Source organism: Spea bombifrons, chromosome 5 (assembly GCF_027358695.1).
Source record: "Spea bombifrons isolate aSpeBom1 chromosome 5, aSpeBom1.2.pri, whole genome shotgun sequence".
In the NCBI taxonomy this organism is placed as follows: domain Eukaryota; kingdom Metazoa; phylum Chordata; class Amphibia; order Anura; family Pelobatidae; genus Spea; species Spea bombifrons.
In genome coordinates, this window is record NC_071091.1 from 664278 (window position 1) to 691826 (window position 27549).

The following is a 27549-nucleotide window of genomic DNA, read 5'->3' on the forward strand; positions in this document are numbered from 1 at the left end:
CGTTAGGGTAACCTATCGCCTGGCAGGACATTGGGGGGGTAACGTTTACACGCCACTAAACTCTCGCCACTCCACCCATAGGACACAGCTGGGCACTGTCTACACGTGGTCAGACCCCCCAACCCATTCACCATCCGCAATCCCCTCCAGGCTGCCCCCCCCCCAGCTTCAGGTGGCAAACTTTACCCCGTGGCAGGGAGACGGCGTAATGCCCTCAAAACCTAAAGGAATCCAACTAAACGCCAACAAAATAACAGCCACCAAACAGCCCCTTCCCATAAGGGATGAGGCTGCTGCCCCTGAGAGGGGTGTCTGACGTGGGTCCGTCGCTCTTGTCACGGTCGAGGTCATGTCCACGCTTGTTCTGCATACGTGAATCAGGGAGCATTTTAAGGATCTGCCACGTTTACCGTCCTGCGGTTCTTGGGGGCCCCAACTCTCTGCCCCTTTCCCTTTTAAAGCCACTGGACTGACACCGGAGGCGTTTGGCTGAATTGGTGCCACGGCGTCTGCTGATATGAGACGTTATGGAGTTAAGCGGGAGGCCACCGATATTCAGGGTCCACGTTACGGGGAAAACCCATCATAAGACAAACACGTAAAGGGTTAAAGCTCCGGGTGATAACGCGGAGGGCGATCCGTTATTTATGGCGTGGATTTTATTGTTTGGGCCACTAACAATAATGCGGCTTTCAGTCCGACCGGCACTTTCCGGAGGACAAAAAACCACGGCTGGTGGGATAAACAGACAAGGCAAGAGTGGCCAGTATTAGCCCACGTGGTAATGGAGGCAGCAGCACGTGGAGCGGGTTTGAAGCAGCAGGATGACGATCCGAGTAGATAAAGCAGGCAGCAAATCCCCCCCGAAAGGCACTTCTTGCCCCCCTACCTGCGTGGCTCATCGTTTGCCCCACGCAGTCCTGTCTGCGGCCGGCCACGGCTCGAAGGCCTCAGCTGCTGCTTTATGTGTTCTCGATGTCTCTTTAATGATTAACGAAGAGAGGATTAGTGTTAATACAAGAGCCGGGGGGGCCACAGAGCCACGTTTATGAAGCACCGGGCAGCTCCTGCCCCGACAGGCAAAAAGTCTCCATCACATAAAGCCACCAGAATCAGGAACCACCGGACAATAACGTGTCCAGCCACATAACCTGGGGCCGGGCACCGGACGTGGAGAAAGTTCCCCAGAGCCACGTGAAGGCCGCTCGTCCACGTTTGGGTAAATCCGTAATAACACTGTGCAAATAAATAGGAAATCCGCTTCCGGTGCCCGAGAGGACCACGGACCGTGGCGGGAGAGACAGGGGGCATTAGACAGCAGGTGTCTCCGGCAGAAAAAAAAACACTCGCGGTGACCTCAAGTGGCACCTTTACTCGCAAAACGATAAATAAATCCGGCCACGTCTGCCACGGCCGGGCCACGGAGGGCACACTCAGCATTCTCACACAATCCAGAAACACGGAGACGTGGATCCCGTCCTGCAGATGGTGGGACCTGCGGAGACAAACGTTCCGGGTTAACAGATGGGAGACGTGGCCCCTGCCCACCGGGACACTCGCCAGATTCCACTTCTTACTACAGGCAATGAGGGCAGAGACGGGGCCCCGCACACAGGACATCGCCCCGGCGGCTGTTACTCCCACGGCTGCGTAATAACGCGTGGCACCGGCCCTCGTACTCACCCGGTTAAGGCACGTTAGCTGCTGCTGCTGCTTGTGCTGTGTCCTGCGGAGCCGCTCTGCGGGGGGCCGCTCTCCTCCACCTCCTGCAGCTGACCCTCCTCCTCCTCCCATCCACCGAGACGCAAACCACGGTATCCACCAAGGGGTCCTGGCCTCACGCCTGAAACAGCAAATACAGAACCAGAGCTGAAAGACCCCCAGACATGGAACAGCAAAGGGTTAATATTCTATAGTGCTAAACTGTGCAAAGCAGAGGAAAAAAAGTGAAGATAAATGGCTGCTGTGGAGAGGGAGGGGTTAACAGCACAGGTTACACGCAGGGAGCGGCGAGGAAAGGGTTAATCCACAGCAATAGAAGCTGACAAAGATTAATGATTCAGACCAGGGAGGAAGGGGTTAACAGTATAAGTTGATTTGGAGAGGCGGGGTTGGGTTAGGTTAGGAGGAGGTTTTTTTCTCCTCTTTCAGAGAGGGGAGGAAGGGGTTAACGTGGCAGAGCTGCGTGGAAAGGGTTAAAACTCACTGGTTTGTTGCTTCTGATGAGGGGAGAGATCGGCCGCCTGCCACATGCCCAGGGGCCGCTGGGAGCCACCCTGAGTCTGGTGCACCTGGAAACAGAGGGGGCATCAGACACGGAAACAGAGGGGGCATCAGACACGGAAACAGAGGGGGCATCAGGCACGGAAACAGAGGGGGCATCAGACACGGAAACAGAGGGGGCATCAGACACAGACGCGGAGACGGACGGACGGACGGACGGATGCGGAGACAGAGACAGGCAGGCGGATACAGGGATATGGGACACGGGACAGACCGACGCGGAGACATCAGACACGGGACAGACATCAGTATCTGACAGACAGACAGACAGACAGACAGACAGACAGACAGACCTCGTGCATGTAAATGGCGTGGAGACTCATCTCTGCCGAGGCGAATTCCGAGGCCAGGAGGGAGGAGCGAGAGATGCTCTGGAGCTGGGGGTCACTGCGAGACATGCTGGGGGGACACAATTTACACGTTACACGTTACATGTTACACGGACCCTCGGGGCAGACGGACACACCCCTGCTTTCCACGTATCTACTACAGAGAGAGAGAGACGGGACGGGAGAGACGTTTAAATCCATAAATGGGTTAATAAACGACGGGAGGGAATTTATATCAAAGGAGGAGAAAAATTACAACAGAGAGCGGAAACCAACACTAGAGAGTCAGAGACTGAGATGGAACGGAAGGGAGTTTTACTTTACTGAGAGGGTGGTGGATACGCGGAGCAGCCTCCCAGCTGAAGCGGTGTACAGGATAGGCATACGGCCCTATAACATCATTAAGGTGACTGACCTCTCCTGCAGGACGGTCCTGTCGCTGCGGTACATGGAGCCGTCGCCCGGAGCCCCCTGCGCACGTCCCGACACTTGCGACACGGAGAGGGAGGCGAGGACGCTGGCGGCGGCCGACGCGGTGGTGGTTGGCTGAGCGAATCGGCGATCCTTAGTGGGTAACCCGCTGGCGGTCAGGATGGGGTGGACGAGGACGCTGGCCAACAGGTTATCCGGCTGCGGGGAGACGAGACACGGGCGTCACGATACCACGCGAGGTACCGGAATTCTCCAGGGGAGTCGGAGGACGATGGGGAGGGGCTATAAGCAGCGCTACGGCGTGCGATGGCGACACTGACCGCGGTCCCGGACTCGTTAGACAGGAGGGAGCTGCAGATGGGGACGTCGCATAGGATTTGCTGGGCAGGCGGCGCGTGGGCAGCGTCCTGCTGAACCTTCTCCTTCACGTGGCCGATGAACACGGAGCTCTCCAGCGGCGGCTGCCAGTGCGGGTTCGTGATGGCGAAATGCATGAGGGACAGCTCGGTCTTCCCGTTCTCGGCCTGCTGATACACCGAGGCCTGCGTCTGACCGTCGGAAAGCCACTACACAGCGGAGAGAGCGCGTTAAACGACACCGGCCACGTCCCCCCCACCGATCCCTTTAACCCCTCGCTTCCCGTGGGCTCACCTGAGGGTTTCCGTGCTTCCGAATGTCCATTTGGGCAAACGAGCAAATGTCCCCGACGCCGACCACCTCCACCGAGAAGTTCCGGAAGAAGTCGATGATCTCCAGGGACTTGTGGCGCAGAGAGAAGATGAGGATGAACGGGGTGATGATGGGGCTCAGGAGTTCCTCCAGTATAAAGACCTAAGAGGAGAGAGACGTTCCAGCCTTAGGCCACAAAAACACCACCGGGGGGGGGTGCTCTAAACGCCGGGGCCACGTTTCACCCCAGGGTGTCCGCAGACGACAGTAACGAGGCCTCCTCCTTACCGCCTTGTACTGGAAGAGCTGGGCCAGCTCGTCGCGTGTCTCAGACTTGTGCGCGTGGCCCTGCCAGTGGTCAGGCATGTAGTGAATATGGGCCAGGACGCACTGCAGCAGCTGCTCGGGGCACCACACCATGTGCTCGTCCGGAAGGAAGGACCTGCGGGGGAGACAGCGCCGGATCAGGGCAGTTCTGGCTGAGGGTGATGAGCGGCTTCTTCTCTCCTCTCCCGCTCCCCGGCTTTGTCTTCTCTCCCATGGCTTTACTCCTTACCTGGTGGCAGCGAGACCCCCTTCACCTGGCGGCCCAGCCACACCGACGCCGTTACCCTCGCACGGCCCTCCGCCTACTCACCTGGCCACGGTGACGAGGACGCCGAGCACGGTGATGGCGGTCAGGATATGCTGGACCGTGAGGACATCCTCGTCGTAAACGGTCAGCGCGATGAGGACGGCGAGAAGGGACCCCGCGAAAAAGCCCAGGTTCTTGGCAGCGATGGCCAGCAGCGGAGAGGCGAAGGAGTTCATGTACTTGGTGGCCGGCTTGTATCCACGGCTCAGCCGCGCCTGCAGCTCGTGGGTCAGCTCGTTGAAATGGCGCAGGTAGAGCCGGCCGTAGAGAGACCACCGCCTGGCCCCGAGGCTCCCCGGCTCCCTTTTGATCATCTCGGTGTAGCTGAAAAAGGCGTAGAGGATCTGCCAGACCAGGATGAACGGGCAGAGGAAGAGGTTGGCCAAACCCAGCAGAACGATGGTGCGGCTCAACTCCTGCGCCAGCTCCAGCCGCTGCCCCACGCGCTTGTACTTGGGCTGCAGGTTCCATTTGTTCTGAAAAAGAGACCCCGGACCCCAGAAGAAGAGGAGCTCCAGGTTGTATTTGAGCCCCTGGCTGAGGAAGGTGATTTCTCCGAGCAGCGGGAGGCGGAAGCAGACGGGGAGGAGGTTCTTGTTGATCATGGCCACCATGTAGTTCTTGAAGCGCAGAATGCGGTGGTAGATATCGAGCTCGGTGAGCTCCTTCTTGTGCACACACATCGGGTGCTCCCGCTGGAGGGAGATCAGGCGACTCTGAACCTCCTGCCAGCTGAAGTTACAGAGCTCGTCCTGGGAGAGGAGAGGAGAGGAGAGGAGAGGAGAGGAGAGGAGAGGAGAGAGGAGGAGAGAGGAGGAGAGAGGAGAGAAGGTCAAAAAGCTGCGCAGAAACGCCTAGAATACAGGAACAGAAGGACTCGTCGGCAGAGAAGAAGACAATCGGGAGGGGAGAAGGGAAGGAGACGAAGACACTCTGGTACCCAAAGGTAGAGCCCCATCAGATGCCCCCTGGGTTCCCGTCCTTTTACCCCCCGCCAGCTGACATCGATCTGCGATTCTCACCGATGGGATCTTCAGGGCGCGGATGTAGAAGCTGCGGATCTCCCAGTAACTCAGGAGGTTACAGAACATCCTGATGAGACGGTAGAGCCAGAAGACGGCGGCCATGATGAGAAGGAAGATAATCCAACCATTGGCCCGAATCCTGAGCATGGAGAGAGGGGCAATCGCCGGCATTATGCATGAAAGTAGCGAGGGGGGTCCCGTTATACAGGGGCAGTCAGGGGGGGGGGCGTTATATAGAGGCAGTCATGGGGGGTCCCGTTATACAGGGGGGTCCCGTTATACAGGGGCCGCCCGGGGGGGGTCCCGTTATACAGGGGGGTCCCCGTTATACAGGGGCAGTCAGGGGGGGTCCCGTTATACAGGGGGGTCCCGTTATATAGGGGCAGTCAGGGGGGGGGTCCCGTTATATAGGGGCAGTCAGGGGGGGTCCCGTTATATACGGAGCACCCGGTCTCACCTCTGGGCGCACTGGTTTGCTGGCAGGATGGCATCGGTCAGCGTCACCTTGTTGCGGTCCGGCGCGGCCCCGGACTGCGTGTGATTGACCGGTTTGTTGGCAAAGAGAACATCGTATTCCACGCAGTGAAACAGGAACGTGGTGAAGGTGACAACAAACAGGAACTGACTGCAAAAGAGACGCGTTTTACACGGAAAGGTCACTGAAACAAAGGAACACGCTTCCAAACGCAACACATCGAGCAGCAGCGCGTGGATTCAAACATGCTTTGCAGATGAAGTCACCGCTGACGACTGGAATTCCGATACATTTACTGACTCCGAATACTCCGGTCATCAAACCCAAGAAGAGGGGGGAAATCGGGAAGGCAGCCGTAAAACAAGTGCCAGAGCAACGCAGAGAGGGTATTTAGGTAATTGGGGCAAACGTGGTAAAAAGTGGAAACGGGGAAAGGCGGCACGCGGACCGGGGGGGCGGATTTACTCACACGAGCTCGAAGAAGTCGGACAGCACCATGCAGGCAAAGCCGTTCTTCTGGTGGAAATGGTAGATGTGCGGCCCGCGGTCAAGGAACGAGTAACCGGCCACTGAAGGAAGAGCCAATTAACCCTTTCCACGCCAACAGGGACAAACACCCTGCCCTCTGAAGTGGCCCTAGGTAGCACCCCACTCCCTGCCCCTCTACAGACCCCGCGGGGGGCAGTTCCCGATTTCTCCAAAACACGCAGCATCCCCCCCCCGGCCCCCCAGGGCCACACGAAGGATATCTTAGTGAAGAAGTTGTCCAAGTTCTTGATGTGATGCCACGAATCTGAAAGAAAAGACACAGGAGTGAGGGTGAGTGCGTGGACTCTACGGCCGGAGTCACCCACCGACCCCGTTCCTGCCCCCCGCCCCCCGGGTGTTTCGGCTGGTTATACATAGCGGGGTATCCCAGCCGGTGCATCCGTCTCCCCCTTACCTTTCACCGCTTCTGGTACGTGGACCAGGAGGTCCTCCTCTCCGGGCGGGGAGTCCTCCTCGAAGTCCTCCAGCCGCTGGTATTCTCTGTACTGCTCCTGGGCCTCCATCCTCAGGGCATTCTCTCCGCTCCCCCCGTCTGCTGCGATCTCTGGAACAGGAGGATCGATGAGGACTCGCTTCCCACCTGCCACGGCGCATGCGCGAGGTACAGAGCATCGCCTCAATACGGCACCTGCAGGAACGCCGGTACCCGACGCGCCTATCTCTCCACGCCGGTTCCCTACGCGCCTATCTCTCCACGCCGGTACCCGGCGCGCCTATCTCTCCACGCCGGTACCCGACGCGCCTATCTCTCCACGCCGGTACCCGACGCGCCTATCTCTCCACGCCGGTACCCGACGCGCCTCTCTCTCCACGCTGGTACCCGACGCGCCTATCTCTCCACGCCGGTTCCCGACGCGCCTATCTCTCCACGCCGGTACCCGACGCGCCTATCTCTCCATGCCGGTACCCGACGCGCCTCTCTCTCCACGCTGGTACCCGACGCGCCTATCTCTCCACGCCGGTTCCCGACGTGCCTATCTCTCCACGCCGGTTCCCTACGCGCCTATCTCTCCACGCCGGTACCCGACGCGCCTATCTCTCCACGCCGGTACCCGACGCGCCTATCTCTCCACGCCGGTTCCCGACGCGCCTATCTCTCCACGCCGGTACCCGACGCGCCTATCTCTCCACGCCGGTACCCGGCGCGCCTATCTCTCCACGCCGGTACCCGGCGCGCCTATCTCTCCACGCCGGTACCCGGCGCGCCTACCGGGCGACACGCAGAAAGCGGCCAATCAGGTTCCTCCGTTTTGGGGATTTTTGTTTTTTTCCCCCATTTATCACAAAAACTGTTGCTTTTTAACCCTTCGCTGGAAGCTACAGAGACATTTCAGTAAACATAATTTCCTCCAGCACACAAAGGGTTAATGGAGTCTACCATGAAACCTGCGCGATGCTGTCAGGGGCCCCAGCACGGCCCGCAAACCCCCAACGCAGGACACGTCTCTGGCTAGTGGTTCTTTTCCTGGAGAGCCGTGGCTGGCAGGGCCCGTGGGCACCGCGCCCGACACGCTTATTATAGGACACGGGGTGACACAGCAGCTCCCGCCACACGCCGTCAGAGTAAACAAGCGTGTAAAACGACCCCACGTTACATACGTGATTACACAGCTAGAGCACACTGTCACCGCTCACCGTGTAACCGACACTTACTGAGGGGGCAAAATATTAATATCTGTACAACCCCCACACACACACTCACCCCCCCCCACTCACTCTCATCCCTCACCCCCACACACACTCACCCTGACACACTTACCCTCCACTCACACCCAAACACACACTCATCTCCCTACCCCCCACACACTGACCCCCAAAAACACGCACACTCACACTGAGCTGATGCTTTATGGCGATGCTAATGAAGTCCACTCCTCCATAGACTTTCATTAGTCAGAGAGTCCGACTGGGTGATTAAGACCGAGCCATTCTATTGTTCCCCACAGGCAGTAGTATGATAAGGAGTCGGGGGGGGGTTAGTAGATCGGGGCTCAGATAACGGAGCGAGAATCATACAAACGGCTGGAAACACCAAGTTATGCGACAACCGAATCGCCCCCCCCCCCCCCGAAAAGCCAGTGTAAATTTACTGAAAATAAACACTATGGAGGGAGTAACCCTTTACTGCCCAGATCATGTGATCTGCCTGTCCCCAAATATGTTCTAAGAAGAGGTATTTGCCCCAGGGGTTCATCTTTCTAACCCCGTCCCCGCACAGCAAGGGCCCCGGGATCATTCTCCGCAGCGGGGACCGGGTCCCTGTGCGGTCCCGTCCTGTGGCCCCTCAGATAATAATAAGGTTTGAGTCTTTACAGCAGGAGAAGCAGGGTGACCGGACGGGCCAGACGGGGGCCGATCCGCCGGCAGAATCTTTCTAAGAATATGTAAGGAGAGGGCGTCCCGGCGGTGACCCGGATTTATCACTGAGAGCCCGGCACGTTACCTTTAATTCCGTGGCCCTCGGACAGGACGAGGCTGCGCTCCGTGCGTCTAGGCGAGTGCCGAGTACCGAGATTGTTGTCAATGAGATCAGCTGTTTAAACAAATACACACAGCGCAGGGACAACAGCCAATGGGAGGCCTCGTCAGCACATCACAACCAATCAGGAGGCTGGGATATTTATAACCGTGAAAGCTGTGATGATGCATTAACCCTATATTCGGCCTCAGAGCGGTGCAGACGCAAAACAAACGTCATCAACCGGAAGCGACAAACACTCCCAGTATCCGTAGCCAGCTGTCTGAGCATGCTGACAGTTATAGTGCAACCGCGGAGGAGACGAAAGCAGCCCCCCCCGCAATATAGGGTGACATGAAGGGCTTGGAAACCTCAATGGGTTAATAACGAGCAATCCACGAGAGAGGAAGGCACGCGGGGAGCTGCGGCACGCGGAGAGGCCACGTTCACGCAGGCCTGGGGCGCGAGTCACCGGTAATTAGGGACATGACTGAGGGTGACGAGACCGCGGAACCTGCGCAGCGAGTACGGGACCGCGTGCGACGATGATACACCCCGGGGGGGCAGACTGCCCCTGTCACACGGCGGGTATACACCCCGGGGGGGCAGACTGCCTCTGTCACACGGCGGGTATACACCCCTGGGGGGGGAGACAATGCCTCTGTCACACGGCGGGTATACACCCCGGGGGGGCAGACTGCCTCTGTCACACGGCGGGTATACACCCCGGGGGGGGGGGGACACTGCCCCTGTCACACGGCGGGTATACACCCCGGGGGGGGGGACACTGCTCCTGTCACACGGCGGGTATACACCCCGGGGGGGGGGACACTGCCCCTGTCACACGGCGGGTATACACCCCGGGGGGGCAGACTGCCTCTGTCACACGGCGGGTATACACCCCGGGGGGGGGCGCTGCTCCTGTCACACGGCGGGTATACACCCCGGGGGGGGGGACACTGCCCCTGTCACACGGCGGGTATACACCCCGGGGGGGGGGACACTGCCCCTGTCACACAGCGGGTATACACCCCGGGGGGGGAGACAATGCCCCTGTCACACGGCGGGTATACACCCCGGGGGGGGAGACAATGCTCCTGTCACACGGCGGGTATACACCCCGGGGGGGGAGACAATGCTCCTGTCACACGGCGGGTATACACCCCGGGGGGGGGGACACTGCTCCTGTCACATGGCGGGTATACACCCGGGGGGGGGGGGACACTGCCCCTGTCACACGGCGGGTATACACCCCGGGGGGGGGGACACTGCCCCTGTCACACGGCGGGTATACACCCCGGGGGGGGGAGACAATGCTCCTGTCACACGGCGGGTATACACCCCGGGGGGGGGAGACAATGCCCCTGTCACACGGCGGGTATACACCCCGGGGGGGGGAGACAATGCTCCTGTCACACGGCGGGTATACACCCCGGGGGGGGAGACAATGCTCCTGTCACACGGCGGGTATACACCCCGGGGGGGGGGGGACACTGCTCCTGTCACATGGCGGGTATACACCCGGGGGGGGGGGACACTGCCCCTGTCACACGACGGGTATACACCCCAGGGCCACGCTGCCCCTGTCACAAGGCCGGTTTTCCCCCCGGGGCCACGCTGCCCCTGTCACACGACGGGTATACACCCCGGGGCAAGCTGCGTCTGACAAATGGCGGCTATACACTCCTATGCCTTACTCGTATATATAACTCGAGGCTGCCATTTGTGTCGTTTGTGTATAGAGTGCTACCTCCGTCCATTCCCGCGTTACATGTTGTGTGTAAGTTGTATGTAAGTTGTCTCCGTGATTCATACACCGACAAACGACCACAGAATTTAAATGTAATTATTTTTTTCATTATGGGGTCATACAGTGTTATCATACCTGGGAACTCACCAGGTTTCACCATCACTTTACTGAGCCAGACGTTGACGGCGATACAGCATAACTCTCACTATATACTGAGCCAGACACTGACGGTGATACAGCATAACCGCCATCACTATGTACTGAGTCAGACACTGACGGTGATACAGCATAACTCCCATCACTATATACTGAGCCAGACATTGACGGTGATACAGCATAATTCCCATCACTATATACTGAGCCAGACATTGACGGTGGCAAAGCATAACTACCATCACTTTACTGAGCCAGACACTGACATGGTACAGCATAACTACCATCACTTTACTGAGCCAGACATTGACGGTGGTATATAGTATATAGTGTATATGCTGAGCCAGGTACTGATGGTGGTACACTGATCAGGGCCATTGCTCATATGCTTTCTAACACTCTCACAATATTTCCTTACTTTCCCTTTCTCTCTTATCTCCTCTCCTGCAGCTCCTCTTTCTCCTCCTCCACCTATTCTTACTTTTCTATCTTCTTTAAGAAACAGCCTTCTGGTCCGGCAGTGGCCGTGGCTTCAATGCTGGGCGCTGATCGCAGTATAATAATAATTATGTTACGGGGCAAAAAACAAACCAGGGTAAAAAAGAAAACGGTGCGAGATGTGAGAAAAGTGTGAAGTACACCGACCGCTGCACCGCTCGCCGTTCATCCGCGCCTCTTCTAATACCCCCTGGACAACGGCGCACGACGCAGTCTCCGAAGTCTCCTTGATGATTCTGCCTGCCTTGGGAGGCTCTGTATCAGGGATTGAAGGGCCAGAAGTTTGTGGCCCCTGCTGCCCAGGAGATAACCCCACCCCATGTACTTGGAGCCCGGGGCAGGGACGATGGACACCTTATCAGATCGTAACAAGCGCCGAGTGACGAGTACAAGCAGATAAGACGCTCTTGTTCACCTCAAGGACACGTTAGTGCAGATCATCCGGGGCTGGGGTAACCGGCAGGCAGATCATTCGGGGCCGGGGTAACCGGCAGGCAGATCTCGGGCTGTGGCTTACATACAAACTATTAGGCTTCAGTTCCTTTAATAAGCCTGCGGGCGACTGCTACCACTGTATGGACGACACTTAATTTCCCACAGAGCTTACAATCTCCTTCGCTCGAGAATAAGGAGAAAACTGCAGGATGGACTACAACTCCCACAATGCAACAGGACAGGAAGGCCAGGGCATGACACCAATCACCTCTCCCAAAGGAGGAGTTATAAACAGCAAATGAGACACAGCAGCCCCGCACAGGGGTCTCTAATAAAGGGGATGTGACCACGTTATCAGGACTGGTCAGACAGCGGTGGGTCTGTATGTAATGTAGGGGGTGTGACTGCGTTATCAGGACTGGTCAGACAGCGGCGGGTCTGTATGTAATGTATTATCAGGACTGGTCAGACAGTGGTGGGTCTGTATGTAGTGTATTATCAGGACTGGTCAGACAGGCGGGTGTGTATGTAATGTATTGTCAGGACTGGTCAGACAGCGGTGGGTCTGTATGTAGTGTATTATCAGGACTGGTCAGACAGCGGCGGGTCTGTATGTAATGTAGGGGATGTGACTGCGTTATCAGGACTGGTCAGACAGCGGCGGTTGCTGGGGCTTTTCTCGTGTTGATCTGCACTTAAGGGCAGTTACACCGTTACAAGGTTGCATAACAAGCATTATCAACGCTCCTTGCAGCCAGTGAGTGTAACCTCCCGGGGCCCGTCCCATCTGCCCCCTCCCGGGGCCCGTCCCATCTGCCCCCTCCCGGGGCCCGTCCCATCTGGCCCGTCCCAGACTGTTTTGTAATCACCGTAAACAGCGGCTTTTGACGTTACCTTCTCTACGCAGTCCTCGCCGCTACCGTCCCGTCATCCCAGTCTCCCCGGCGACCGCCGTCTCTGCCCTGCTGGGGGGTAAATTCTGCCCTTTCCCAGCCGGAGTCCCTATTGTGTCCAGCTGCTTAGTGCATGGATGAGGCTGTTTGGTAAATGCAGGGGGAGGAGAGCTGGGGACGGGGAGGAGAGATGGGGAGGAGGGATGGGGACGGGGAGGAGGGGCTCCTGTCCTACCCCTGGCTGGCCTCCTTCTTACACAAGTGTCGCCCCCCCCCCTGACAGTCCTGCTAACCCTTTCCCTGCCGGAGGGCTCTGCACCCAGCCGCACTCACACAACCCTCTGGCAGCGCTGGCCCTTTAAATGGAAGTCTCAGCGCTATTACTGACATCACATGTTAGTCACAGAGCCATTAACCCTTTTATACCCACCAGAGGGTAACGGGGGAACCCACCCCGGGGCACTGAGACGCTTCCATTATTAACCCTGTAACCCCTTGGCTGCTAAGCCATTTCCCACCTGGGTGCTAGGCTGGTTTTCGGCATTTTGGTGCATCTCGCGTTTAAACGCGTTTAGAAGTACGTTTCTTGGGAATAAACTATACAAACCATATGTTGTTTTTTTCAGCACACCCGGCAGATTCCAAATATACCATTTTTATATGTGTATGTCTCATTAGGTTTGCAAAATAAAGCCAAAAATGGCAAAAAAGTGTATTTTTTCACTTCCGACTCAATAAAAACTAGTTTGTCATTTTATTTTTCTAAACTCTTATATCAAAACCTGTGTTGCTAAATATTTGTAGTAGGTAACCGGTCTAAAATAAACAGACATTGAGAACAGTAGATTGTGTTTTTCTAATATTTTATAGCTAAACGTTAAATTTATTAGACTATCACAAAAGACATCTTTACATTTAATGCATGGCTGCCGTCAATTAAACCGCTCTAGCTGCCCGGGATGTTAAAATATGCCAACAAAACTATATATTTTTAGAAACTACACCCCCAGCCGCAGCAAATGAGGTCTTAGTTGTATTTGTACCACAAATCTGACGTGCACAACAAATGAGTGAATATCACACTTCTAAAAATATAAAAAAAATTAAATTAAAAGCGACATGTTCATTTATGTCTTCCCCACTCCAGGTTTGTCCTAGAAACACATGCAGCCCCTCATTTGATGCGCCAAGGGGTGTAGTTTCTGAAAATATATACTTTATGTACCATAATTTAACTGTCCAGCTACCTAGAGCTGTCTAAATGCAGGCATCGCCCCTAAATGTTTTAAGACAATTTTTTAACAAGATTCTCCAATCTGCCATAGCTGAAGATAAAGTGGTTGAGACATCTGGGAAGTTAAATTAGGGTACATAAAGTACACATTCCAAGAAACTACACCCCTCGGAGCTTCAAATGAGGGGTTACATGTATTTCTAGGACAAAAGTTAAGTTCACAGACGATGGAATATGTTGCTTTGGCTTGAAAATATCTTTTTTCTAACCATAGCGACATGTTCATTTGTGTCTTGCGCACTCCAGGTTTGTACTAGAAACACACGCAGCCCCTCATTTGATGCGCCAAGGGGTGTAGTTTTTGCAAATATGTACTTTTTGTGCCATAATTTAACTTCTTACGTGAGCAGTAATGCCACGTCAAGGCTACAACCCTAATTACTGATCATTCACACGCCTTTCATATCTCCATTCACTCGCAGAAGCACACACCATACTTTCCATACATTCACTCGCAGAAGCACACACCATTCTTTCCATACATTCACTCGCAGAAGCACACACCATACTATACGTACATTCACTCACAGAAGCACACACCATTCTTTCCATACATTCACTCACAGAAGCACACACCATACTTTCCATACATTCACTCACAGAAGCACACACCATTCTTTCCATACATTCACTCGCAGAAGCACACACCATTCTTTCCATACATTCACTCGCAGAAGCACACACCATTCTTTCCCCTTACAATCCCAAAGAAATGATGGTAAAGGGAGAAAAAAAAACCACTTTTACAGCAAAAATAAGTTTTGCCGTAAAAATGCAAGGCGCTGCAGGGATGAGATGGTTACTCACGTACCGCACAGGCTAAATGGCTGATTTTAATAATATTTGCAGTTCATCAGGATTTCAAAAATTGCCTCCCTCTACTGTTGGCTAAATTTAACCCCATGATCAAAGGGATCATGGGATTAAAAATTAGTATCGGCCATTTTTAAAAAGGGAATGTGACTTTTTATAGCTATATGATCGCCGTGGTAACATTGGCTACCACAGTGATCATTTAGCTAGAAAACTTACTTTTTTTTTTTTTTAAAGTTAAACTAGTTTATGTTTAGATAATTTAATTTGGGGGTCTCTAGGCAATTTTGATCTTTATTTATCTGCCTTTAGAGACCCCTACTTTTTTTTGTACATTTTTATTTTTTTAACTTAATATTTTGTATTCTTTTTTGACAAGCATTATACCGATTACCTTTCCAACGGTATATGTTGGGGGTCTGTAGATGTGTAGATGCCTGAGATACAGGCATCTAAGCAGCATAACCCCATACCGCTTTAACTGACAATTGTCAGTTATTAATAAAGTTACGCGTGCCGTCACCGGCCGGATCGGGTGGCCCCGGTGATGCCCTTCAGTGTGAGGGGCAGATCGCCGGGGTAGGTGGTCATGGGGGTCCACAGACCTCCATTAAGGTAGGGTAGTGCTAGCGACGGCACCATGCCATCGTTAGCAGTCAAGGGGTTAATAGCCCACCATTAAGATTCTACGCAGCGACTCACCAAATGTGTCACCCAAACGGCTGTAATACCGGTCGCCATGGAAACCTTGGCTTGTCATTATTTAAAGATACACTTAATTGGGTCACCTGCATTCAAGCAGCAAGATCACCCATAACATACCGGGGGCAAAAGCACCAGCTGGGGGTCTTATATATGATCCCAGCCGGGAGAATAGGAAGGGGGCAGATCCAGACTGCGTGACCCCAAGAATCTGCCCCTTCGCCCTGAGATTGGGGCAAAAACGCCAAGAGCCCCCAGGAATGTGAAGAGTTTATGGGGGATCTCATATAGCTGCGGATACAGTGAGGGGTCCTTCGCTACCGCGCGGGACCCCTCGTACCATGTGAAAAAATAATCAACCCCCCCCCCGAGTCAGGGGCCACAAGGCTTCAGCCGCTCCAGTTTGTAGATCAACATACAAGTGCAGACTCTCAGCACTCTCAGCCATATCTCCACAGATCACCAGAAGTAATTTTAAAGCTTTACTGCCTCTTTATATCGCACCGGGGTGGGGGCTGCAGAGCGTTACGCAGGAGGCTGGGGGGGGACTGCAGAGCGTTACGCAGGAGGCTGAGGGGGGGACTGCAGAGCGTTACGCAGGAGGCTGGGGGGGACTGCAGAGCGTTACGCAGGAGGCTGGGGGGACTGCAGAGCGTTACGCAGGAGGCTGGGGGGACTGCAGAGCGTTACGCAGGAGGCTGGGGGGACTGCAGAGCGTTACGCAGGAGGCTGGGGGGACTGCAGAGCATTACGCAGGAGGCTGGGGGGACTGCAGAGCGTTACGCAGGAGGCTGGGGGGCTGCAGAGCATTACGCAGGAGGCTGGGGGGGCTGCAGAGCATTACGCAGGAGGCTGGGGGGGCTGCAGAACGTTACGCAGGAGGCTGGGGGGGGCTGCAGAACGTTACGCAGGAGGCTGGGGGGGCTGCAGAACGTTACGCAGGAGGCTGCAGAGCGTTACGCAGGAGGCTGGGGGGGACTGCAGAGCGTTACGCAGGAGGCTGCAGAGCGTTACGCAGGAGGCTGGGGGGGACTGCAGAGCGTTACGCAGGAGGCTGGGGGGGACTGCAGAACGTTACGCAGGAGGCTGGGGGGGACTGCAGAACGTTACGCAGGAGGCTGGGGGGACTGCAGAGCGTTACGCAGGAGGCTGGGGGGGCTGCAGAGCGTTATGCAGGAGGCTGGGGGAGAACTGCAGAGCGTTACGCAGGAGGCTGGGGGGGCTGCAGAGCGTTACGCAGGAGGCTTGGGGACTGCAGAGCATTACGCAGGAGGCTGGGGGTTTATACCACAGAAACCCAGAACCTGCTGGTAGATCAGCCCCATCCGGCCCCCGTCTCTCCGGTTGTAAAGACTCAAACCTTAATCAGTCGTTGGTCTCGTATTAAGCTCAGGAGCTGTATATCTATCCCATGCATTTTTAATCCCCTCACTGTATTACCCTCTACCACTTCTGCTGGGAAACTATTCCATGTATCCACTACACATCATATCTATATAGTTACAGATCTAAAGGCTTTGTGGCCAGCGGGAACGTTTGCCTTCCTGTCTGTGGCCCCATAATATCCCCACAGCCTTGGTATGTGGGCCCCTGGGGTCTCGGCCTGCCCGGCTGCGCCCGTCACACACTTGGCACGGACCCTGTCACAGTCCGTCTCGCTGTTCTCAGTAACCCCGCAGCCTGCGCCGCTCTCCGCTTTCCTGGAATAAAGAGACAGCGCTGAGCACATTCCCAGCTGACACCGCTGGCCGGACCCCAGCCCCGGAAATAACTGCCCCGGGTGGTAATCAGGCAGAGGGGGTAATTAGAGGCCGGGTGCTTCCCAGAGAGCCCTCTCCATGACTGGATTCTGGAATGTAAGGCCAAAGTGACCTTAAAGACACCCTGCTCCTAGAACCTGTCTAAAGAGACACCCCGGTGTGTACGGTTATTGGCGCGGCTCCCCCCCGGCCCCGCCAAGAACACGGTAACGCTCTATCCCCCAACACACTGGCCGGTACTTCGCTACGCTTCTGCTCATTTATATTCTCTGACGTCACTCAGTCATGCTCTAGTCACATGACAGACTCGGGCCAATACTGAGCTTCGTCGCGAGTGGGCGTGGAGTTTCCGTGTCCAGATCTTCTCGTTACTCCCGGAGAGTCCCGGTGCCACCATGCTGCTCCACTTCCTACAGGCCGGGATCCGTCGGTGCCCGAACGCACTAAGGTAACGGGACAAGGACCCGGAAAGGCGGGAGCTGGGGGGGCGTGGGAGCCGGCAACCTGCATGCCGCACAGCCCGCCGGGACATGTAGTTCAGAGTTTACTCATTGGGGGAGCGCGCGGGTACTTCGGGACTACAACTCCCGACATGCAGTGCCCCGGCGCTCACACTGTGGGTCTGAGCAAAGTGCAATGAATGGGGCAAGAACTCCAGGGGGGACCCCCAAACAGTGCATGAACTATTACTCCTGGGGGGGTTGACCCCCAAACAGGGCATGAACTATTACTCCTGGGGGGGTTGACCCCCAAACAGGGCATGAACTATTACTCCTGGGGGGGTTGACCCCCAAACAGGGCATGAACTATTACTCCTGGGGGGGTTGACCCCCAAACAGGGCATGAACTATTACTATTGGGGGGGTGACCCCCAAACAGGGCATGAACTATTACTCCTGGTGGGGTTGACCCCCAAACAGGGCATGAACTATTACTCCTGGTGGGGTTGACCCCCAAACAGGGCATGAACTATTACTCCTGGGGGGGTTGACCCCCAAACAGTGCATGAACTATTACTTTTGGGAGGTGACCCCCAAACACAGCGTGAGCTATTACTATTGGGGGTGACCCCCAAACAGGGTATGAACTATTACTCCTGGGGGGTGACCCCCAAACAGGGCATGAACTATTACTCCTGGGGGGTGACCCCCAAACAGGGCATGAACTATTACTATTGGGGGGTGACCCCCAAACAGGGCATGAACTATTACTCCTGGGGGGTGACCCCCAAACAGGGCATGAACTATTACTCCTGGGGGGTGACCCCCAAACAGGGCATGAACTATTACTATTGGGGGTGACCCCCAAACAGGACATGAGCTATTACTATTGGGGGGTGACCCCCAAACAGGACATGAGCTATTACTATTGGGGGGTGACCCCCAAACACAGCGTGAGCTATTACTATTGGGGGGTGACCCCCAAACATGACATGAGCTATTACTATTGGGGGGTGACCCCCAAACAGGACATGAGCTATTACTATTGGGGGGTGACCCCCAAACAGGGCATGAACTATTACTATTGGGGGTGACCCCCAAACAGGACATGAGCTATTACTATTGGGGGGTGACCCCCAAACAGGACATGAGCTATTACTATTGGGGGGTGACCCCCAAACAGGGCACGTGGGGAGGAAGTACCCCTTAAGCTGACCCCAGAATGAGCGCAGACCGGGAATCATTTTTTCTCTTCTGTCCTCCAGGTCCGCCGGCCTCCCTCGTCCCCCAGCCTGCCCGTCCCTGCGGCTTTACTCCGCACGCTGGACCTCGAGGTGGTCCCTCCGGGCCCCCAGGAGCGGACGGGCCCTGGCTGTGCTGCTGGTCCCGGCCGCCGTGTGCGCGGGAGGAAGAGTCGCTCTGTGCCAGCAGGACCTGAACAATAACCACCTGGTACCGGCCCCCGAGAGAGTCCTGCCGGAGCCCGAGTTTAACTGGGCCGAGTTCTGGAAGTACCTGCGGCCCCAGCTGGCGGCCCTGTTCACGGCAGTTGCGGTAAGAAAGCTCCTGTGTGATAACGATGCAGCGGTTACCGTGGCCTGTGTCCCCCCCATCTGTCAGGGGCCGCTCGGGGGCCACACAGTCCGCTATTAGTGTTTGATCCCCTTTTGGTTTTTATCAGCTGGCGTTTGGAGCCGCTCTGCTGAACATTCAGATCCCGCTTATCCTGGGCGAGTTGGTGAACGTGGTGTCCCGCTTCACCCGGGAGCATGCTGGGAACTATGTCCGCGAGGTGCGGGGTCCTGCCGTGAAGCTGCTGTGTCTGTACGGGGTGCAGGTGAGGCCAAACTTCAACGGGAAGTCTGTGACCCTCCCTGTGTACCGGTAACCCCCGTCTGTTACCCCCCCCCATACCGGTAACCCCCCGTCTGTGACCCTCCCCATGTACCGGTAACCCCCGTCTGTGACCCTCCCCATGTACCGGTAACCCCAGTCTATGACCCCCCCCCATACCGATAACCCCCCCCGTCTGTGACCCTCCCCATGTACCGGTAACCCCCCGTCTGTGACCCTCCCCATGTACCGGTAACCCCCCGTCTGTGACCCTCCCCATGTACCGGTAACCCCCGTCTGTGACCCCCCCGTGTTCTGTGTGTAATGCATGCGTGACAATCCTTGGTGTACCGGTAACCCCTGTCTGTGTAAGTAAATGATTGAATCCAAGCTGTCACGGTTTGATCGCCTGCTGTCTCTCTGTACGTTTCTGATTGCTGTCGCTCTCTCAGGGGCTGCTGACCTCCGGGTACATCATCCTGCTGGCTCGCGTTGGGGAGAGGGTCGCTGGAAGTATGAGGAAAGCCCTCTTCTCCTCCCTACTCCGGTGAGTGTGAGGCCTCCTCGGCTTCCTTTTCAAAAACACATTACTAATAATAATAATAATAACTATAGATATTCCGCTCCCCATCTTACGCGCTTCACCCTTTACCCCCCCCCCCACCGGCTCTCTCGTGTGCCCCCTTCACCCCCCCCTTGGCTCTGTCTCGCGTGCCCCCTCTCCCCCCCCCGGCTCTGTCTCGCGTGCACCCTCTCCCCCCGGCTCTGTCTCGCGTGCACCCTCTCCCCCCGGCTCTGTCTCGCGTGCACCCTCTCCCCCCGGCTCTGTCTCGCGTGCACCCTCTCCCCCGGCTCTGTCTCGCGTGCACCCTCTCCCCCCGGCTCTGTCTCGCCTGCCCCGTCTCTCCCCGGCTCTGTCTCGCGTGCTCCCTCTCTCCCCGGCTCTGTCTCGCGTGCCCCCTCTCCCCCCCCGGCTCTGTCTCGCGTGCCCCCTCTCCCCCCCCCGGCTCTGTCTCGCGTGCCCCCTCTCCCCCCCCCGGCTCTGTCTCGCGTGCACCCTCTCCCCCCTGCTCTGTCTCGCGTGCACCCTCTCCCCCCTGCTCTGTCTCGCGTGCACCCTCTCCCCCCGGCTCTGTCTCGCGTGCACCCTCTCCCCCCGGCTCTGTCTCACGTGCCCCCTCTCCCCCGGCTCTGTCTCGCGTGCCCCCTCTCCCCCCGGCTCTGTCTCGCGTGCCCCCTCTCCCCCCGGCTCTGTCTCGCGTGCCCCCTCTCCCCCCGGCTCTGTCTCGCGTGCCCCCTCTCCCCCCGGCTCTGTCTCGCGTGCCCCCTCTCCCCCCGGCTCTGTCTCGCGTGCCCCCTCTCCCCCCGGCTCTGTCTCGCGTGCCCCCTCTCCCCCCGGCTCTGTCTCGCGTGCCCCCTCTCCCCCCGGCTCTGTCTCGCGTGCCCCCTCTCCCCCCGGCTCTGTCTCGCGTGCCCCCTCTCCCCCCGGCTCTGTCTCGCGTGCCCCCTCTCCCCCCGGCTCTGTCTCGCGTGCCCCCTCTCCCCCCGGCTCTGTCTCGCGTGCCCCCTCTCCCCCCGGCTCTGTCTCGCGTGCCCCCTCTCCCCCCGGCTCTGTCTCGCGTGCCCCCTCTCTCCCCGGCTCTGTCTCGCGTGCCCCCTCTCTCCCCGGCTCTGTCTCGCGTGCCCCCTCTCTCCCCGGCTCTGTCTCGCGTGCCCCCTCTCTCCCCGGCTCTGTCTCGCGTGCCCCCTCTCTCCCCGGCTCTGTCTCGCGTGCCCCCTCTCTCCCCGGCTCTGTCTCGCGTGCCCCCTCTCTCCCCGGCTCTGTCTCGCGTGCCCCCTCTCTCCCCGGCTCTGTCTCGCGTGCCCCCTCTCTCCCCGGCTCTGTCTCGCGTGCCCCCTCTCTCCCCGGCTCTGTCTCGCGTGCCCCCTCTCTCCCCGGCTCTGTCTCGCGTGCCCCCTCTCTCCCCGGCTCTGTCTCGCGTGCCCCCTCTCTCCCCGGCTCTGTCTCGCGTGCCCCCTCTCTCCCCGGCTCTGTCTCGCGTGCCCCCTCTCTCCCCGGCTCTGTCTCGCGTGCCCCCTCTCTCCCCGGCTCTGTCTCGCGTGCCCCCTCTCTCCCCGGCTCTGTCTCGCGTGCCCCCTCTCTCCCCGGCTCTGTCTCGCGTGCCCCCTCTCCCCCCGGCTCTGTCTCGCGTGCCCCCTCTCCCCCCGGCTCTGTCTCGCGTGCCCCCTCTCCCCCCGGCTCTGTCTCGCGTGCCCCCTCTCCCCCCGGCTCTGTCTCGCGTGCCCCCTCTCCCCCCGGCTCTGTCTCGCGTGCCCCCTCTCCCCCCGGCTCTGTCTCGCGTGCCCCCTCTCCCCCCGGCTCTGTCTCGCGTGCCCCCTCTCCCCCCGGCTCTGTCTCGCGTGCCCCCTCTCCCCCCGGCTCTGTCTCGCGTGCCCCCTCTCCCCCCGGCTCTGTCTCGCGTGCCCCCTCTCCCCCCGGCTCTGTCTCGCGTGCCCCCTCTCCCCCCGGCTCTGTCTCGCGTGTCCCCTCTCCCCCCGGCTCTGTCTCGCGTGTCCCCTCTCTCCCCGGCTCTGTCTCGCGTGCCCCCTCTCCCCCCGGCTCTGTCTCGCGTGCCCCCTCTCCCCCCGGCTCTGTCTCGCGTGCACCCTCTCCCCCCGGCTCTGTCTCGCCTGCACCCTCTCCCCCCCGGCTCTGTCTCGCGTGCCCCCTCTCCCCCCCGGCTCTGTCTCGCGTGCCCCCTCTCCCCCCCCGGCTCTGTCTCGCGTGCCCCCTCTCCCCCCCGGCTCTGTCTCGCGTGCCCCCTCTCCCCCCCGGCTCTGTCTCGCGTGCCCCCTCTCCCCCCCGGCTCTGTCTCGCGTGCCCCCTCTCCCCCCCCGGCTCTGTCTCGCGTGCCCCCTCTCTCCCCGGCTCTGTCTCGCGTGCCCCCTCTCTCCCCGGCTCTGTCTCGCGTGCCCCCTCTCTCCCCGGCTCTGTCTCGCGTGCCCCCTCTCTCCCCCTCGCAGGCAGGACATGGCGTTCTTTGATGCCCAGAAGACAGGACTTTTGGTGAATCGGCTCACCTCAGATGTCCAAGAATTCAAGTCGTCTTTTAAACAAGTCATTTCCCACGTAAGTAAATGAACCGGCGGGGCCCGGCCACCAAAAGCTGGCCCTTCATCTGACCTGAAAGAGGCCCTCGTCCCTTCCGACTCGCTTCACTAGCCCAGGAGTCTCGGGGTCCGACCTCGGAGCTTCTTTTTAGGATGGGTAGTTGATGCGGGGAGATTTAACCCAGTTGATTTAACCCTTTGTAAAACATTCTCCCATGACATTGACTCCATCGTCCCTCGATGCCCAGACTCATTGTTTCCTTCTGGTGGCGCAGGGTCTCAGGAACCTCGCCCAGACCTTCGGCTGCTTTGTGTCTCTGTACTACATCTCCCCCAAGCTGACGGGGATGCTGATTGTGGTGATGCCGGTGCTGGTGGGAGCCGGAGCCCTCATTGGCTCTTTCCTACGCAGACTGTCCCGCCGCGCGCAGGAGCAGGTAAGAAACATTGCCCTTTCCCCGCCTCGTCCTCCGGGACGTCTCGCCGCCTCGTTCCCCCCGACGTCTCGCCGCCTCGTCCTTCTGCCTGCCTGCCCTTCCAGCGATATCCCTGTAAATGTGCCGCCGCGCCACCGCACTGACCCCGTCTCTTTACCGCAGGTGGCCAGAGCCACGGGCATGGCTGACGAAGCCTTGGGGAATGTGCGGACGGTGAGAGCCTTCTCCATGGAGAGAAGAGAGGTGGAGTGAGTACGGGGTGGATGGCGGACATCGGACTGTCTGTGCGTTATGTCTTCTGTTATTCATGAATACCGCCGCTGCGTCTCCGCAGGCTGTACTCGGCCGAGGTGGACCGGTCCTGCCGGATGAACGAAGTGCTGGGAGTCGGGATCGCTCTGTTCCAGGGACTGTCTAACATCGCCCTGAACTGTGAGTGATTGCCACCCGTGAGCCATTCACTGCCGGGGGGATTCCGAGCCCGCCGCTGCCGAGCATTAAACGCTTTATTACAGCGTTACCGAGGGTCTCCGTGCCGATGGCACTCAACAAAATAACCCTCGGGGGAATAAAACGCAAAGAAAAGAGCGAGATGTACAAATATAACTTATTATTATTAAAAGTACTAATTCCCTCCTCCAAAATGAAGGGAAACAAATGTAGCCGCCAGTAATTTCACCCCGTTCACCAGGTATTAGACAGTCGCCACTAGATGGCACTCTAATTCCTGCCTGATAGGAAGGGAGCCTAGAACTTATACAGAGGCTACCACCCCATTCACTAGGTTTACCCTACAATAAATTTTCCATGCCTAGTGAATAATATTATTTAATATTATCATTATTAATAGTGACGGAAAGGAGCCTAGAACCCGTATCATACTCCACAAAGTAAGAGTTCTGCTCTACAATCGACCAGAAAATCAATTTAGTGTAGAGCGACACTCATTAACGTGAATGGAGGTAGCCTCGATACGGGTTCTAGGCTCCTTTCCTTCACTGTTATTATTAATTATTATTATTCACTAGGCTTGGAACAAGAATTTATTGTAGGGTAAACCTAGTGAATGGGGTGGTAGCCTCTGTATAAGTTCTAGGCTCCCTTCCTATCAGGCAGGAGTTACAGTGCCATCTAGTGGCGACTGTCTTATACCTGGTGAACGGGGTGAAATTACTGGCGGCTGCATTTGTTTTTTTAAAGGGAATTAGTACTTTTCAATAATATTATTAATAAAAAAAAAAAAAAAAAAAGGTATACAGAGATAGCGGCGCCGCCTGCTTATTTGTCCTCTGCGGGCCCCCCCGTACTGAGCATTTATTTGTCCTCTGCGGGCCCCCCCGTACTGAGCATTTATTTGTCCTCTGCGGGCCCCCGAGCTGAGCAGACATTTGTGTTCTTCAGGCATTGTGTTGGGAACGATCTTTGCTGGCGGATCGTTGATGGCGGGGAACGAACTCTCCCCCGGGGACCTCATGTCTTTCCTGGTGGCTTCGCAGACCGTGCAGAGGTCAGTCCTGTAACTGGAGTCTTAGGTTTGCAGTCTGTCCTGGTTGTCCCCCCATCGCTGATGCCATTTCATTCCCCCTCTCAGGTCCATGGCTAATATGTCGGTGCTGTTTGGCCAGGTGAGTGCTCGGCCTCCGCCGCGTGTCCGGAGCATACTGAGGGTCGGGGCCGCATGGCTGAGCGCGCAGCACCGTGGGTTAATACATTCATCATTTCACAATAGGTGGTCCGAGGGCTTAGCGCGGGCGGACGTGTCTTCGAGTTCATGAGGCTGGAGCCTGAGATCCCGCTGAGCGGAGGAATAAAGCTCGCCCAGCTGCAGGGGAACGTGGACTTCCACGGCGTCTGTTTCAGGTGGGACCCCTCGTTCCGTAGTAATTGGTGGTGATTTGGGGCCGGCGTTTGGAAACGATCGGTGCTGGGAAGCTATTAAGACAGAATAGACGATGGCCCTTAAAACCAACATCATTTCATCGCTTCCTGCGGCTCTTTGTCTTCAGTTACCCCACAAGACCCGGCCATGAAGTATTGAAGGGCTTCGACCTCCATATCCCTGCCGGCAAGACGGTGGCCATCGTGGGACAGTCTGGGGGAGGTGAGTGTGGATGGACCAGCAATGTAATTGAGAGGGGGGAAGATTACCTAGTGAGCTGGGAATAGTGCGTGTAAATGAAAAGGCTGGGATAAATGAATGTGAGGCGGTGTGTGTGTGTGTGTGTGTGTGTGTGTGTGTGTGTGTGTGTGTGTGTGAATGAAGCGTGGGTCATTGTGTGTGTGAATGAAGCGTGGGTCATTGTGTGTGTGTGTGTGTGAATGAAGCGTGGGTCATTGTGTGTGTGTGTGTGAATGGAGGGCACCAGGAGTGAGGTATGTGTGTGTGTGAATGGAGAGAGGCAAGCGTGGGTCATTGTGTGTGCACGCGTGTGAATGAAGGACATGGGAATGGAGGCGAGCCTGTAATAATCTCCCACACACATCCTGCAGGGAAGTCCACCGTGGCTGCTCTTCTGGAGAGGTTCTATGACCCCCGGCAGGGCACGGTCCTGCTAGATGGAGCGGACATTCGCACCCTAGATCCATCGTGGCTGAGAGGAGAAGCGATTGGGTTCATTAACCAGGTATGGGTGCAGCTGGGCAGCTCATTCTCCAGCATCGCTGTCTCTGATCCCCGTTACTCGCTCGCTTCTATGTTCTGGGGTTTATCTCTCCGTGTCTCTCCTAACTCCCAAACACTGAACCGGGCGGGGGGGGGGGGGGGTTGGGGGTTGTCATTTACCCGCAGCATACGGCAGTTTATTCCAGCCCCGTGTGGCAAGACGCACAGTGATCCGTGGGTTAAAGGTCACGGTGACCCCTGGATGTTGCCTTCTTTTTGCGCTGACGCGGCGTTGGGTTATATGGTTGACATTCGTGGCCGGCGGCCGATGTGTAAGAGCCCCCTTTGCCTTCCAGGAGCCGGTGCTGTTCGGTACGAGTATTATGGAAAACATCCGCTTCGGGAGGCCGGAGGCCGCGGACGACGAGGTCATCGAAGCCGCTAAACAGGCCAACGCTGACGAGTTCATCCGCAGCTTCCCGGAGGGCTACGCTACCACGCTGGGTGAGTGCGCCTGTCTGGGGCTTCCCCCGGGGGCCACACAAACCGCACATCCACCATAAACATGTTTCGATGGGGCGGTGGGGAGCATCGCGTTTGCCGGGCGGGGGGGGGGCCATCGCGTTTGCCGGGCGGTGGGGGGCATTGCGTTTGCTGGGCGGCATCACGTTTGCCGGGCCGTGGGGGGGCAGTGTGTCTGCCGGGTGGTGGGGGGGCATTGCGTTTGCGGGGTGGTGGTGGGGCATTGTGTTTGCGAGGCGGTGGGGGAGGGCATTGCGTTTGCCGGGTTGTGGTGGTGGTGGGGGAATTGCGTTTGCCGGGCGGTGGGGGGGGGGCATTGCGTTTGCCGGGCGGTGGGGGGGCATTGCGTTTGCGGGGCGGTGGGGGGGGCATTGTGTTTGCGGGGCGGTGGTGGGGGCATTGTGTTTGCGGGGGGTGGGGCGTTCTGTTGCTCACCTACCCCCACTGTTCGGTGTTTAATGGATCTGAATGCTGTTTTTTGTTAATCAGGGGAGCGCGGGGTGACCCTCTCAGGGGGCCAGAAGCAGCGGGTGGCGATCGCCCGCGCCCTCTTAAAGAACCCGAGAATCCTTATTCTGGATGAAGCTACGAGCGCGTTGGACGCGGAGTCCGAGCGGGCCGTGCAGTTGGCGTTGGACCGCGTGGCGTCCGGACGCACCGTGCTGATCATCGCTCATCGGCTCAGCACAATCGCCGACGCCGACATCATTGTGGTCCTGGCCAAGGGCCGCGTGGCTGAGGTGAGTTTCCCGGTGGCTGCGTGCCGAGGTTTATATAAATACCCCATACGTGCCAACTCCCCCGATACAGAAAGCGTCTGATCATTTGTGGGTTTTGTTCACTTATCTACAGATCGGAAGCCATCGCGAGCTGCTGAGGAAGGGCGGTCTGTACGCGGAGCTGATAAAGAGGCAGAAGCAGGAATCCTCGCGCAGCCGAGGGTCCGGAACTTTCTGACCCTAACCGGACTTTACGCCAAGAATAGGAATCAAACCACGTGGGGCAGAGACGGGAGAGCGCACCCTGCCGCCCCTCCCTTACCCCACCGGGCGCAGAGAAGGAACTGCCACCCCCCCCCGGACCCCGTCGGGGCGCAGAGATGGGAGAGCTCCGCCTCCTGGGCCCCTTACCCTACCGTGGGCAGAGACGGGACAGCTCCGCCTCCCGGGCCCCTTACCCTACCGGGCGCAGAGACAGGAGAGCTCCGCCTCCTGGACCCCCTACTCCACCACGCCTCCCGGACCCCTCACCCCGTTCCTCCTGCTTCAGCCCCACAAGGTTTTATTTGATTCTTTTAACCTCGTTGAGCCGACGCGGTCACGGAGCTGGACTTGACGGTAAATGAGGGGGCCGGGGATAGAATCGTTTCCTGCGTCCGCTTGTCAGGGGTCTCCCCGTCTCCTGTGGACCCCCTGCAAGGACTTGCCTACCTCACAGGACATTCAGCAGCCGCTGCCACTCCAATGGCCGCCG

At 57.6% G+C, this 27549-nt stretch overlaps 2 protein-coding genes across 2 annotated transcripts; one reads left to right on the forward strand and one right to left on the reverse strand.

Annotated features, from left to right (window-relative positions):
- Positions 1-1031: 1031 nt before the first annotated feature.
- Positions 1032-12735, reverse strand: LOC128496448 (autophagy-related protein 9A-like). Its single transcript, XM_053466081.1, has 15 exons — positions 12585-12735; positions 6791-6940; positions 6597-6640; positions 6317-6381; positions 5830-5997; positions 5370-5511; positions 4351-5099; positions 4002-4155; positions 3696-3875; positions 3365-3610; positions 3028-3242; positions 2577-2682; positions 2207-2291; positions 1684-1843; positions 1032-1495 (listed from the first exon to the last, which is right to left on the reverse strand). The coding sequence occupies exons 2-14, from the start codon at positions 6897-6899 to the stop codon at positions 1698-1700; spliced, it is 2409 nt and encodes an 802-aa protein (XP_053322056.1). The 5' UTR covers positions 6900-6940; positions 12585-12735; the 3' UTR covers positions 1032-1495; positions 1684-1697.
- A 4741-nt stretch (positions 12736-17476) lies between these two features.
- Positions 17477-27128, forward strand: ABCB8 (ATP binding cassette subfamily B member 8). The gene is made up of 16 exons (XM_053466060.1): positions 17477-17600; positions 18858-19146; positions 19274-19429; positions 19878-19972; positions 22429-22534; positions 22791-22952; positions 23115-23200; positions 23287-23384; positions 24354-24459; positions 24544-24577; positions 24682-24812; positions 24959-25053; positions 25443-25576; positions 25911-26058; positions 26566-26816; positions 26929-27128. Exons 1-16 carry the CDS (start codon positions 17548-17550, stop codon positions 27031-27033), a joined length of 2049 nt encoding a protein of 682 aa, XP_053322035.1. The 5' UTR covers positions 17477-17547; the 3' UTR covers positions 27034-27128.
- The last annotated feature ends 421 nt before the right edge of the window (positions 27129-27549 follow it).

Bases quoted from the DNA above. Each gene is read 5' to 3' on its own strand.
- LOC128496448 (XM_053466081.1), bottom strand. From the start codon at position 6,899: ATGGAGGCCCAGGAGCAGTACAGAGAATACCAGCGGCTGGAGGACTTC. The intron at 4,156-4,350 runs GTGAGTAGGCGG...TCTCCCCCGCAG, and splicing joins GTCCTCGTCACCGTGGCCAG to GTCCTTCCTTCCGGACGAGC. The intron at 2,683-3,027 runs GTCAGTCACCTT...GTGTCCCCCCAG, and splicing joins AGGACCGTCCTGCAGGAGAG to CATGTCTCGCAGTGACCCCC.
- ABCB8 (XM_053466060.1), top strand. From the start codon at position 17,548: ATGCTGCTCCACTTCCTACAGGCCGGGATCCGTCGGTGCCCGAACGCA. The intron at 19,973-22,428 runs GTGAGTGTGAGG...TCCCCCTCGCAG, and splicing joins CTCTTCTCCTCCCTACTCCG to GCAGGACATGGCGTTCTTTG. The intron at 24,460-24,543 runs GTCAGTCCTGTA...TCCCCCTCTCAG, and splicing joins GCTTCGCAGACCGTGCAGAG to GTCCATGGCTAATATGTCGG.